This window comes from Nerophis lumbriciformis, linkage group LG03, assembly GCF_033978685.3.
Source record: "Nerophis lumbriciformis linkage group LG03, RoL_Nlum_v2.1, whole genome shotgun sequence".
Classification (NCBI taxonomy): domain Eukaryota; kingdom Metazoa; phylum Chordata; class Actinopteri; order Syngnathiformes; family Syngnathidae; genus Nerophis; species Nerophis lumbriciformis.
Genome location: NC_084550.2, coordinates 5,077,501 through 5,092,500, shown reverse-complemented (window position 1 = coordinate 5,092,500; position 15,000 = coordinate 5,077,501). Strand labels below are relative to the sequence as shown.

Here is a 15,000-nt window from a genome sequence, read left to right as displayed (position 1 = left end):
TCGACTGGTTAGGTAAATATTATGCAATATTTTAAATTACACTTTAGTTTTGTTAAGGACTCAGTATTTATTGTGATTTGTTACTTCTGTGAATGTTGTCTGTCTATCTGTGTTGGCCCTGCGATGAGGTGGCGACTTGTCCAGGGTGTACCCCGCCTTTCGCCCGGATGCAGCTGAGATAGGCTCCCGCGACCCCGAACGGGACAAGCGGTAGAAAATGGATGGATGGATGGACTTCTTCCCAGTCAATGTCATTAAATAGCACCACTGACCAACGCTGAATGTTTTGGTCTGACACAATTTATAAAGATGTTTATTTATTATGTTATTCTATATCTTTTATTTTTTATTAACAAAATGTTAAAAAGTGTTAAACAGAGTATTTAATCACAAGGAAGTATTTCTTTCCAGTATTAGCATGTTATATTTTTGCACAAAGTCAGAATAATTGTAAATATCACGATTTGAGCTAATGAGTTGGGAAATATTCAAAATATATTTTTAAAAGCAGATGTACCAAAACAAGAATTTTATTTTTGTGTCCTATAAATGTGTTTTTTTTTTTCTCCAGATGAGGTCCCTCCCAGGTGAGACGTGGTGCTTTTTGCAAGTCAAGCCAGAAAAGTAAGGTTTATTTGTGAAATTTAGATCATTTAATAGGAAATTTAGCAAGATCATCATCACACTTTAATAAAAACTCAATGCCACAAACTTTTTCAAAGATAATTTGTAATATAATACCGAAGCTTATTTTTGTTTGTATACCGGTAAATCTTTTGAGCCATTTAACCTTTAGCATGGGGTTGATTGTTGGAAAAATCCATCATGTTTATCCCCCTCATCAATAACTAAATTGCACAAGACATTTTTAACATGACATAATTTCCTCCATACAAAAATTAAACATTTCCTTGTTTATGAACTGTATTGTGTTTTTGGGACGTCCAACCCCATAGCTGTGTCAACTCAACTCAACTTGTAATTGTATGCATGTTCGAAATAAAGTCAAACCATAACTGTCAGGTTCAAACACTGATGACATCTATTAAACAGACAAAAAAGCAAGGAATCAAACAGAGACAGAATTAAATTTGGCTCAATTGAGGTGAAACGTCTGGGCTGTACTCGTGTACAGTGTCCCGCCACGCTCTGACGAAAGATTGTACGCCTCCTCTTTTATTTGGACCTTCCCTGATTACATGGCAACAGCTGTTTCTAAAGGGACGGGGGTCGTAAACAGCCGTCGCCTTTGGTTACAAAACAGTTCAAAGAAAAGGTCGTAAACAGCCGTTGCCCTCGGTCACACAACAGTTCAAAGAAAAGGTGCCTGGACGGGGGTCAGGCCCTGCCTCCTCTCCGCTTCGTAGATCTCGGGGCAAGACAAAATCTTCCTGTGGCTTAAAATACAGCAAAGAAACCGACACCTTCATGTCGCTTCCCATCCTACACAGTGGAGTTTTACAAGCCTTTTGATTGGTAAGATCAAAGACAGCTTTCGTCCTCTCGCCGGGAACTCATGGCAACACAAAGTTTTGTGATAACTTAGATACAATTATTCTGACAATAACCTTTACTCCCGTAGATTTAGATTTTGTTAGGTTTATTTCACACCACATCTATTACAGGAGCTTTTCATGATAGGTTGATAACCTTAGACCAAAGAGGGATATCATCAAATACTACTAGTAATGACCAACTATTGCTGACTGTAATAAATAACAAATAATATACATGGTATTTACATCCAACTGATAGGACTAACGATACTAACACATCATAACCATTGACATCAGAGTTTTGAAAGACGTGCCCATACTATATTGGTATCATAATCTTTTAGCTTTGAGCATCATCGTGATGTTTGTCTATGGATGTTTACGTCCGTCGAGGTCATTCTCACAACATTCAATTGATGGCAACTGGACTGTTTGGTTTGACTTAGAAGACATTTCGCCTGTCATCTTTGATCATTTAATGCTCATAGACTTAGATTGGACAGATCTAGTCTAGTCTAGCAGCTGGTGCCAAAACCCCAACTATTTACACTCAAGCAAGGTTCGGTTCTGCCTATTGTTAGTGAAAAATACTGTGGGGATTCAAAGGAGCAACCTTGTCAAAAACAGTCTGTGGAGGGAGGTGTGGCCAGCGCGCCTGCAGGAGCAAAGGTCACCGCCTCTGTCTAGAACAGCCTTAGGAAAATGACATAACACACCTTCCGTGATCGACCTCATGGGCACCCCTCATCTAAAGAATTATACTCCTGTGTGTGTGCTCATGTGTCTAACCATATCTCTCTTTTCTGAGAACCTTTTACAGCAGACTGAACAACTAAAGGGTTTTTCTCCTGTGTGAATTTTCATGTGTCTTACCATAGATCGCTTTTCTAAAAACCGGTTACCACAAATCGAACAACTAAAGGGTTTTTCTCCTGAGTGCGTGTTCATGTGTCTGACCATACTTGACTTCAGACTAAAAAATTTTCCACAAAATAAACAACTAAAGGGTTTTTCTCCTGCGTGGCTTTTCATGTGTCTAATCAGTGCAGCTTCCCAAAAGAAACGTTTACCACAAACTGAACAACCGAAGGGTTTTTCTCCGCCGTGTGAGCTCATGTGTTTGAGCATACTTCTCTTCTGAGCAAATGTTTTGCAACAGACAGCACAACAAAAAGGTTTTTCTCCTGTGTGTGTTCTCATGTGTCTCACCACATCTCCCTTTTTATAGAACATTTTGCAACATACTGCACAACTAAAGCGTTTCTCCCCTGTGTGCGTGATCATGTGTTTGACCATATTTGACTTCAGAGTGAATCTTTTTCCACAAACTGAACAACCAAAGGGTCTTTGTCCCGTGTGCGATTTTAAGTGTCTGATCTTTGCAGATTCTAAAAAGAAACTTTTACCACAAACTGAACAACTAAAGGGTTTTTCTACAGTGTGCGTTCTCAGGTGTCTGACCATACTTGACTTCAGAGTGAATAGTTCTCCACAAACTGAACACCTGAAGCTTTTTTTGTGTGTGTGCGTTTTCATGTGTCTTACCATAGTTGGCCTCTGAGTGAATTGCTTCGCGCACACTGAACAACTGAAGGGTTTTTCTCCGGTGTGCACTTTCATGTGTGTTGCCACACTTGACTTCCGAGTAAATCTTTTCCCGCAAATTGAACAACTGCATGTTTTTCCCCCCGTGTGTGTTCGCATGTGTTCAGGCAAATAGCCCTTATGAGTAAATCTTTTCCCACAAATTGAACAACTACATGTTTTTTCTCCAGTATGTGTTTTCATGTGTTGAGGCAAATAGCTCTTTTTAGTAAAGCTTTTGTCACAAACCGAGCAGGTAAAACGTTTTTTACCGGTGTTATTTTCAAGAGATTGAGAGTGTTTGTTGTCGGTGTTAGTCCTCATATCCCCTTCACAGTCTGTATCGCTGCTTAAAGGTCCTTCAACCAAGTCTTCAGCCTCACTATCTGATAGTGGAGCTAAGAGGTTGTCTTCATGGTCTTCAGTCTTCACAGAGACAACAGTCAGTGGCAACTTGGTAGGATCAGCCTCCTCCGGTCCTAGAAGACCTTCAGCCTCCCGATTGAGACAGATTCCCTCCTCTTCCTTTTTAATATGGAGAAAATGCAGATGATCCTGCTTCAAAGTGGTGATCTCATGCGGCTGAGGGGATTGTTCTTCTTGATAACTAATCAACTGCTGGTCTTGTGGTTTTCCTTCATGCTCTTCAGTCTTCACAGAGACAACAGCCAGTGGCAAATTGATGGCATCAGCCTTCTTTGACCCTAGAAGACACTCGTCCTGAGTGATCCAGAGTTCTTCTTCTTTAATGTGGAGGGAATACGGATCCTCCTGCTTCAAAGTGGAGATCCCTTGTGGCTGAGGTGAATGTTCTTCTTGATGATCAATCAGCTCCTGGACGTCTGCAGAACACAAACACACTTTGGCTCAATTCGTATTCTCCCTCCTCACTGGCCCCTCTTTAACTTGACCCTCCCCCTTGGCTCTAGCATCTAGTGCCATGGCCAAGTTTTACAAATACACCCCCATGCATACAGACGTCGATAAGAGTCTCGCTACGTCAGGCCCGGCCCTAACCAATCTGGCGCCCTAGGCAAGATTTTAGGTGGCACCCCCCCCACATCGGCAGTGAAATGTATATACTCACAAGAAACCGAATAGCTTTGTCTTTGACCTTTTTTTTTTTACTTACAACTATACCTAATATATAAAGGGGTGGAAAAGTGACTATTACCTGCAGGGCAAACATTAGCTAACCAGAAGGCAATAACAATGTAAACAAAAAACACCTGCTTAAAAGATCTAATCCAAATGTCCCTGAGGAATGTAAGGTGGGAGTACTGTAATTACCTAACGTTACATTATTATTTTCCATAACAATTTAGCCCCCTCCACAATATTAACCCGATGTTAAAACAGAACTCGCTATTTATTGATTAGCAATTGCCGAATCATGTAACATTAGCTTAATGCTAAAAAGCCAGGTTACTATCACATTCTGTAACAGACAAATAATTTCATGTAGGCTAACGTTACCTACCTGCTACCTCTGTCTTTTCTCGTTTCTCCTCCTTTTCTTTTCTCTCTTTTCTTCCCTGGGTACCTGACAGTTTTGGCCGTTTTGACATCTTGTGTTGATTTTTTGATGTGGTGACGTCCAAAAAGAGTCATGATACGGGAAGGGTGGGGGCGCACCATGCGAGGGGGCTTAATGTTGCAACAAATAATATTTCTATTAAATAGGCTTTACTTTGCATTTTAATTAACGTGGGATTATTTTTTGTATTTGAAAATAATAGTACCGGTACCAACTTTTTTTTTCTTTTTTTTTTCTCCAACATTTCTGTCACTGGCGTGGCGCCCCCTGATGGACGGCGCCCTTAGCATTTGCCTATACGACCTATGCCATGGGCCGGCCCTGCGCTACGTCATCGTCCTTTGCCAGCAATGACGTAAGGCTAGGGGTGTAACGGTACGTGTATTTGTATTGAAACGTTTCGCTGTGGGGGTTTCGGTTCGGTGCGGAGGTGTACCGAAAGTTTCCACACGGACATATTAAGTAGCGTAACGCACGTTGTGTAAACAATACTCAAAATGCCGGACATTTGAGGCATTTAAGAAACTCTGCTCGGACAGCCCTGCAAAAGAGGACATGTCCGGTGAAAAGAGGACTTATGGTCAGTCTATCCTAGCCCGGACATGTCCTCTTTTGCAGGGCTGTCCGAGCTGAGTTTCTTAAATGCCTCAAATGTCCGGCATTTTGAGTTAGGGTTGCGTGTATTTTTTAATGTACATTCAGGGTTAAGAAGGGGTTAAAAACAAAACAAATTGTGTGTGCAGCAGCATTGGTGAGGGAGGGGCAGAGACAGAGAGAGAGAGTTATGATAAACGCTCATGCGTCGCCAGGCTCTGCTTTTTATCCATAGATCATACCTGCCAACTTTTGAAATCAGAAAAACCTAGTAGCCAGGGTCCAGGGGCCGCAGGCCCTGGTAGGTCCAGGACAAAGTCCTGGTGGGGGGTTCAATTCGCCCCCGACGCAAAATGATTGATTGCATTCAGACAGGTTAAAATGTTGCTAAAACCATCACTTTTCTATCAGTCACAGTGACTTTTCAAAACAAAAATATTACAGCAAAAATCATATGGGTTGATTGACATGTTTATTCTGTAAGCTAACTTCAATAGTTTGAAATTATTTTGACAGTTAATGCCAGTTATCCTGTCAACCTTTCACAAGACTTCAATTTGTTAATTGAAAGTATAAACACTTTTTACAGTAAACAAATGGTAAAACAGTACTAAACAATTCCATTAAAAAAAAAATTGGTGTCATTATTAACTTTCTGTCCAAGCTTGTATAATCTACTGCCTTGTTCAATTGTAAAAAATATTCTGTGCCTAAAATTCACATTGCTATCACAATTATCATACTGTAAACATGGTAAGCTAACTTCATTAAAATTAATAGTCCTGTCAATAGCATGGAATTACAATTCAAATGTAGTTTTTTTGTAAGCCTTTCAAAAGAATTCAAAATATGAAAAATTAATGAAAATGAATTTAAGCCATCAGACACTTGAAAAGTGGCACATCACATCTCTAATGTCATCATTTGAACTTTTCAACAGAAATAGCACTGCAAAAATATTAAGGACATACTTCTGTATTTTGGTAGTTATGCTGTCAACATTTAACAAGATTTCTTCAACTTGGACTTGAAAGCATAAATAGTATAAACACTTTTAACAGTATAACAGTACTAAACAATTCCAATAGATAACATTGGTGTCATTACCTTTTTGTGGCTAAAATCCAAATTTATTCTAGTCCATGCTCAATTATTGCCTCCGTAAATAAAACTTCGGCATTTATCACATCCAAAGAATCTGTTTGGGCGACGAAAAACGTTGAAAGTTTTCCACTTGTATCGCTAGCAACGGCATTAGACTTGTGTTTTTTTACATCGCTAATTCCTCCGTGTCCGATCGAAAAATCTTGTCTGCACAAGGTGCAATTCGCGTAGTTTTCACCCTTTTTGGAACGGATAATTATTCCCGGATAGGCTTTTGAATATTCTTCACGGAATGACTGCAGTTTTCTTTTCGGTTTAAGACTCGTTTGCGATTTTTCTCCGGCCGATTCCATGATCGTTCGCTCGTTTGGAAACAATGGGCAACAGGTGCCTCGTGCTTGGCAGCGGTGCTATAAATAGCCTCGCGCATGGCATTCGGAATGGCTCGATAGGAAGTTACGGGAAGCAGTGTCGATTGTCATTGTTGTTACGCGATTTCGTGAATAAAACTTTAAAAAAAAAAAAAAAAAAAAATTTAATTAATGAAAAACCGTATTTTTTATCACTGCAACCGTAACCCGGAATAGGTTGATGAAAACCGTACTAATTACGGGAAAACCGGAGTAGTTGGCAGGTATGATAGATTTATCACATTTAATTTTTTATTTCAAAAGTGTGGCCCCGAAGGCAATTTGCGGCCCACAGCTAATGTTTTAAAGGCCCACGGCACATTCTAAAAATACTATTAAAATAAACAAAAACATAACAAAAGTGACATAAAAAAGGTTTAATGTAATTTAGAAAAAGTTGCAATGTTGACTAATAAAACAAAACGGGTTTTTTTTCTTTCAAACTGTCATTGCTCAAAACATAATATTGAATCAAAATCAATGTTATTATGAATTATTGACCTATCCAAGGTTCCCATTACTTCACATCAAATATTACACTAAGAACAATATTTTTGGTGGAAGATTTAGCAAATTTGGTAAATAAATAACCCAAAAATGTATATTTTGTTGTTTTCTTACTGTACCGAAAATGAACCGAACTGTGACCTCTAAACCGAGGTACGTACCGAACCCAAATTTTTGTGTGCCGTTACACCCCTACGTAAGGCAGATGCGACAAATGTTGTTTTTTTTTTTTGCTTGTGCTCTTTTAATTTTTTTCCCGCCTGGCTTTTTTGAGAAGACCATTTGGAAGGCAACGGTTTTGGCAAAATATGCAAGTGCTGGCGCATCAGGCTTGTGATATGTAAAATGCGTTTTAATGTGTATTTGTGTTTGAAGCAGTGCAGTAGCAAAGGTTTGAAGTTAGAGATGTCCGTTAATATCGGACAATAAATGCTTTTAAATGTAATATCGGAAATGATCGGTATCGGTTTCAAAAAGTAAAATGTATGACTTCTTAAAAGGCCGCTGTGTACACGGACGTAGGGAGAAGTACAGAGCGCCAATAAACCTTAAAGGCACTGCCTTTGCGTGCTGGCCCAATCACATAATATCTACACACTAGAGATGCGCGGATAGGCAATTTATTTCATCCGCAACCGCGGCAGAAAGTCGTCAACCATCCGCCATCCACCCGATGTAACGTTTGATCAGAACTGCACCCGCCCGCCATCCGCCCGTTGTTATATATCTAACATTAAAAAAAAAAAAAAAAGGGTGAAAACTACGCGAATTGCACCTTGTGCAGACAAGATTTTTCGATCGGACACGGAGGAATTAGCGATGTAAAAGACCACGTTGGGACAAAAAAACACAAGTCTAATGCCGTTGCTAGCGATACAAGTGGAAAACTTTCAACGTTTTTCGTCACCCAAACAGATTCTTTGGATGTGATAAATGCCGAAGTTTTATTTACGGAGGCAATAATTGAGCATGGACTTCCAATCGCACTGGCTGATCACATGGGACAGTTAATAATGTAATGCAACCTTTAAAAATCATTACGCGGTGATCGCGATCCCAAAAATAAACTTTTCTTGCATGATAATGTCCAGAAAAATTCGCTTTATATTACTATAGAGTCCTTTTAACGAATGAGTTTGATGGTTTATCACAAACCTTAAATGAAAGAAGTCCTTTGTTCTCCTGCACCATGGCCTTGCTTCGTGTTTGGTGCGCCATCCTGTCGGCTGTATTTCACAGCACGACATACTGTTAAAAGTGTTTATACTATTTATACTTTCAATTAACAAATTGAAGTCTTGTGAAAGGTTGACAGGATAACTGGCATTAACTGTCAAAATAATTTCAAACTATTGCAGTTAGCTTACAGAATAAACATGTCAATCAACCCATATGATTTTTGCTGTAATATTTTTGTTTTGAAAAGTCACTGTGACTGATAGAAAAGTGATGGTTTTAGCAACATTTTAACCTGTCTGAATGCTAATAATCATTTTGCGTCGGGGGGCGAAGCCCTGAACCCTCCACCAGGACTTTGTCCTGGACCTACGGCCCTTGGACCCTGGCTACTAGGTTTTTCTGATTTAAAAGTTGGCAGGTATGGTGAGGTTATAAAGCTTTTGCCTGTTAAAGAAAGGAGACTGATCCAACGCAGCACAGACTTGCGCGTGCCACGCTGTCACGACCCAGACGCACACCAGTGCGCAATCATATGGGAGCCGCGCTGAGCGCACCTCCAAGCGCGTCTCGCTGCCGGCGGCGGCCAGGTATGGGCCCACGCTCCAGCGCCATCCATTTTCAGGGCTAGTTGATTCGGCAGGTGGGTTGTTACACACTCCTTAGCGGGTTCCGACTTCCATGGCCACCGTCCTGCTCTCTATATCAACCAGGGTGAGCCCCACCCCTTTCGTGAGCGCACTGCCACCCCTGTTACGCGCCCCCGGCAACAGGGGTGGCAAGCAGGTAAGCTGCGCGGGCGGAGCGCGCGGAGTGACCCCTGTTACGAGCCCCCGGCCACGGGGGTGGCGGGCAGGTAAGCTGCTTACCTGCTGCGCGTGACGCCGGCCGCGGCGAAAGCGGACGAGGCGGGGTGTCGGTGCGGTGGGCGCGGTGGTGACCCTGGACGTGCGTCGGGCCCTTCTTGCGGATCGCCTCAGCTACGGCTCCCGGTGGGGCCCTCTCGGGGGAAGGGGCCTCGGTCCCGGACCCCGGCGAGGCGTCCCTTCTCCGCTCCGTAAAAGTGTCCATCTCTTTTCTTTTTTTTTCTTCTGTTGTGGCATATGCAGCAGGTGCCTGCTCGTTTTTCGTATGTGGGTAACAACATTTAACTATGTATATATATTTCCCAATTGGTTTAACTGCCACCCGCAAAAAAAAAAAAAAAAAAATCTAATTAATCCGCCCGACCCGACCCGCGAGCGGATAAAATCTTATTTTTTAAAATTTCATCCGCCCGATCCGCGGATAATCCGCGGACTCCGCGGTTGTGTCCGCAAACCGCGCATCTCTACTACACACACAAGCAAATGCAATGCATACTTGGTCAACAGCCATACAGGTCACACTGAGGGTGGCCGTATAAACAACTTTAACACTGTTACAAACATGCGCCACACAGTGAACCCACACCGAACAAGAATGACAAACACTTTTCGGGAGAATATCCGCACCGTAACACAACATAAACACAACAGAACAAATACCCTGAACCCCTTGCAGCACTAACTCTTCTGGGACGCTACAATATACACCCCCCACTACCCCACCCCCCCTCAGCCTCCTCATGCTCTCTCGGGGAGAGCATGTCCCAAATTCCAAGCTGCTGTTTTGAGGCATGTTAAAAAAAATAATGCACTTTGTGACTTCAATAATAAATATGGCAGTGCCATGTTGGCATTTTTTCCCATAATTTGAGTTGATTTATTTTGGAAAACCTTGTTACATTGTTTAAAGGGGAACATTATCACAATTTCAGAATTGTTAAAACCATTAAAAATCGGTTCCCAGTGTCTTATTATATTTTTAGGAGTTTTTTTCAAAATTTTACCCATCACGCAATATCCCTAAAAAAAAGCTTCAAAGTGCCTGATTTTAACCATCGTTATAAACACCCGTCCATTTTCCTGTGACGTCACATAGTGAAGCCAACACAAACAAACATGGCGGAAAGAACAGCAAGCTATAGCGACATTAGCTCGGATTCATCCATCCATCCATCCATCTTCTTCCGCTTATCCGAGGTCGGGTCGCGGGGGCAGCAGCCTAAGCAGGGAAGCCCAGACTTCCCTCTCCCCAGCCACTTCATCCAGCTCCTCCCGGGGGACCCCGAGGCGTTCCCAGGCCAGCCGGGAGACATAGTCTTCCCAACGTGTCCTGGGTCTTCCCCGCGGCCTCCTACCGGTCGGACATGCCCTAAACACCTCCCTAGGGAGGCGTTCGGGTGGCATCCTGACCAGATGCCCGAACCACCTCATCTGGCTCCAAGTCGGACACGTTTCCAGTGAGGGTTGGACTCCGCCAAGGCTGCCCTTTGTCACCGATTCTGTTCATAACTTTTATGGACAGAATTTCTAGGCGCAGTCAAGGCGTTGAGGGGATCTGGTTTGATGGCTGCAGGATTAGGTCTCTGCTTTTTGCAGATGATGTGGTCCTGATGGCTTCATCTGGCCAGGATCTTCAGCTCTCACTGGATCGGTTCGCAGCCGAGTGTGAAGCGACTGGGATGAGAATCAGCACCTCCAAGTCCGAGTCCATGGTTCTCGCCCGGAAAAGGGTGGAGTGCCATCTCCGGGTTGGGAAGGAGATCTTGCCCCAAGTGGAGGAGTTCAAGTACCTCGGAGTCTTGTTCACGAGTGAGGGAAGAGTGAATCGTGAGATCGACAGGCGGATCGGTGCGGCGTCTTCAGTAATGCGGACGCTGTATCGGTCCGTTGTGGTGAAGAAGGAGCTGAGCCGGAAGGCAAAGCTCTCAATTTACCGGTCGATCTACTTTCCCATCCTCACCTATGGTCATGAGCTTTGGGTTATGACCGAAAGGACAAGATCACGGGTACAAGCGGCCCAAATGAGTTTCCTCCGCCGGGTAGCGGGGCTCTCCCTTAGAGATAGGGTGAGAAGCTCTGCCATCCGAGAGGAGCTCAAAGTAAAGCCGCTGCTCCTCCACATCGAGAGGAGCCAGATGAGGTGGTTCGGGCAAAAGAAAAAAGCTCGGATTCAGACTCGGATTTCAGCGGCTTAAGCGATTCAACAGATTACGCATGTATTGAAACGGATGGTTGTAGTGTGGAGGCAGGTAGCGAAAACCAAATTGAAGAAGAAACTGAAGCTATTGAGCCATATCGGTTTGAACCGTATGCAAGCGAAACCCACGAAAACGACACAGGGAGAAAGCGAGGACGAATTCGGCGATCGCCTTCTAACCAACGATTGGTATGTGTTTGTTTGGCATTAAAGGAAACTAACAACTATGAACTAGGTTTACAGCATATGAAATACATTTGGCAACAACATGCACTTTGAGAGTGCAGACAGCCCAGTTTTCATCAATTAATATATTCTGTAGACATACCCTCATCCGCTCTCTTTTCCTGAAAGCTGATCTGTCCAGTTTTGGAGTTGATGTCAGCAGGCCAGGGAAGCTAGGGTCGATATTCTTCTCTTGATCATCTTCGGTGGCATAAGGGACGGTGTGAGCCAAGACATCCAGGGGGTTTAGCTCGCTCGTCTGCGGGAACAAACTGCCGCCATTGCTTGCCGTGCTACCGAGGTCCTTTGTCCCTGAATTGCTCACACACTCCGGCAGATTCAATGGGGGTCTGGCGGCAGATTTCTTTGACTTTATCGTTGGAAATGCATCTGCTTTGAGTGTCGCAGGATATCCACACATTCTTGCCATCTCTGTCGTAGCATAGCTTTCGTCGGTAAAGTGTGCGGAACAAACGTCCAATTTCTTGCCACTTTGGCATCTTTGGGCCACTGGTGCAACTTGAATCCGTCCCTGTTGGTGTTGTTACACCCTCCGACAACACACCGACGAGGCATGATGTCTCCAAGGTACGGAAAACAGTCGAAAAAAGGGAAAATAACAGAGCTGATTTGACTCGGTGTTTGAGAAAATGGCGTATTGCTTCCCGATGTGACGTCACATCGCTCCGAGAGCGAATAATAGAAAGGCGTTTAATTCGCCAAAATTCACCCATTTAGAGTTCGGAAATCGGTTAAATAAATATATGGTCTTTTTTCTGCAACATCAAGGTATATATTGACGCTTACATAGGTCTGGTGATAATGTTCCCCTTTAAAGCCAAACATGATCATCGGGTGTTTCCATAGGTTGTAGGAGGTTTGTTTAGTGTCGAACTGTTTGAGAAATCAGACAAATTTAGTGCATGGAAACGTAGTCACTGTTGTTCTAAGCAGCACTATAGCTCATGAGAGAATCTGGTATCACACACACAACCAATCATCCCTTTCTAGATGACTTATCACGTGTAACAACTAAGGATGTAATGGTACACAAAAAATTCGGTTCGGTACGTACCTCGGTTTAGAGGTCACGGTTCGGTTCATTTTCGGTACAGTAAGAAAAAAACAAAACGTACATTTTCTGGTTATTTATTTACCAAAATTTGTAAACAATGGCTTTATCCTTTTAACATTGGGAACACTATAGTCATTCTGCCCACGTTAATCAACATTAAACTGCCTCAAGTTGTTGCTCAGATTAAATAAAACGACACAACTTTTCTTCTACATATAAAAAGTGCAACATTAAACAGTTTCAAGTCAACTCATCATGCTTAATTTATTACAGCATTTGGGAAGCCTGTAGTTGATTTTTATAATGTAAATGTTATATTTTTATCAACATGTGATGGCAGGGACCCTGCCATTCAAAACTAGGCTGCTGCAATTTTAATGATTAAAGGGGAACATTATCACCAGACCTATGTAAGTGTCAATATATACCTTGATGTTGCAGAAAAAAGACCATATATTTTTTTAACCGATTTCCGAACTCTAAATGGGAGAATTTTGGCAAATTAAACGCCTTTCTAATATTCGCTCTCGGAGCGATGACGTCACAACGTGACGTCACATCGAGAAGCAATCCGCCATTTTCTCAAACACCAAGTCAAATCAGCTCTGTTATTTTCCGTTTTTTCGACTGTTTTCCGTACCTTGGAGACATCATGCCTCGTCGGTGTGTTGTCGGAGGGTGTAACAACACCAACAGGGACGGATTCAAGTTGCACCAGTGGCCCAAAGATGCCAAAGTGGCAAGAAATTGGACGTTTGTTCCGCACACTTTACCGACGAAAGCTATGCTACGACAGAGATGGCAAGAATGTGTGGATATCCTGCGACACTCAAAGCAGATGCATTTCCAACGATAAAGAATCTGCCGGAGTGTGTGAGCAATTCAGGGACAAAGGACCTCGGTAGCACGGCAAGCAATGGCGGCAGTTTGTTCCCGCAGACGAGCGAGCTAAACCCCCTGGATGTCTTGGCTCACACCGTCCCTTATGCCACCGAAGATGATCAAGAGAAGAATATCGACCCTAGCTTCCCTGGCCTGCTGACATCAACTCCAAAACTGGACAGATCAGCTTTCAGGAAAAGAGCGCGGATGAGGGTATGTCTACAGAATATATTAATCGATGAAAATTGGGCTGTCTGCACTCTCAAAGTGCATGTTGTTGCCAAATGTATTTCATATGCTGTAAACCTAGTTCATAGTTGTTAGTTTCCTTTAATGCCAAACAAACACATACCAATCGTTGGTTAGAAGGCGATCGCCGAATTCGTCCTCGCTTTCTCCCGTGTCGCTGGCTGTCGTGTCATTTTCGTGGGTTTCGCTTGCATACGGTTCAAACCGATATGGCTCAATAGCTTCAGTTTCTTCTTCAATTTCGTTTTCGCTACCTGCCTCCACACTACAACCATCCGTTTCAATACATTCGTAATCTGTTGAATTGCTAAAGCCGCTGAAATCCGAGTCTGAATCCGAGCTAATGTCGCTATAGCTTGCTGTTCTATGCGCCATGTTTGTTTGTGTTGGCATCACTATGTGACGTCACAGGAAAATGGACGGGTGTTTATAACGATGGTTAAAATCAGGCACTTTGAAGCTTTCTTTAGGGATATTGCGTGATGGGTAAAATTTTGAAAAAAACTTCGAAAAAATATAATAAGCCACTGGGAACTGATTTTTAATGGTTTTAACCCTTCTGAAATTGTGATAATGTTCCCCTTTAATGTAACTATAGCTGAAAAAATGGTACAATAGCAATAGGAGAGACTATTCATCCCTGAACACCATGGAGTTCATGTAGGATGCAGCTACATTATTATATCAACTATCAGAGACAGAAACTCTTCATTTAACATAATGTCCTTTTTTGCTGCTTCAACACAGCTCAATCAACACAGAAAAAGGTAAAGTGAAATAACAGGCAGACAGGGCTTTGCTGTCCGTAACACACACACACACACACCGCAAAATGAGCTAACGTTACGCTAAAAGCGAATTAGCCTTCACCTCAAGCCAGGACTGCGAGCGAGCTGCGCTGCCTTTCATAGTTCTAGAAAGTCAACAGGCTCATAGTGATGTTACTAGTAGTTGACTGGGAGGTGTTTATTATCATTTGGGGAGAGTCCGCTGCCTGATGCTTACCTGCTAAACGCTAAGCACTGAGAAATTGGGACAATGCTGGGTGCTGTGTAGAGGACTGACTGAGACAGAGGCAGAAGGAAGCGGAGGCGGCTA

At 42.8% G+C, this 15,000-nt stretch overlaps 1 protein-coding gene across 1 annotated transcript in view; it reads right to left on the bottom strand.

Moving 5' to 3' along the window:
• Positions 1-1,969: 1,969 nt before the first annotated feature.
• Positions 1,970-15,000, bottom strand: part of LOC133578089 (uncharacterized) — a 25,731-nt gene continuing 12,700 nt past the window's right edge. Inside the window, exon 3 of the mRNA XM_061932254.2 lies at positions 1,970-3,922. Within this exon, the coding sequence (XP_061788238.1) occupies positions 2,253-3,922 (1,670 nt within the window). The 3' untranslated portion in view covers positions 1,970-2,252. The remainder of the gene's footprint in view (positions 3,923-15,000) is intronic.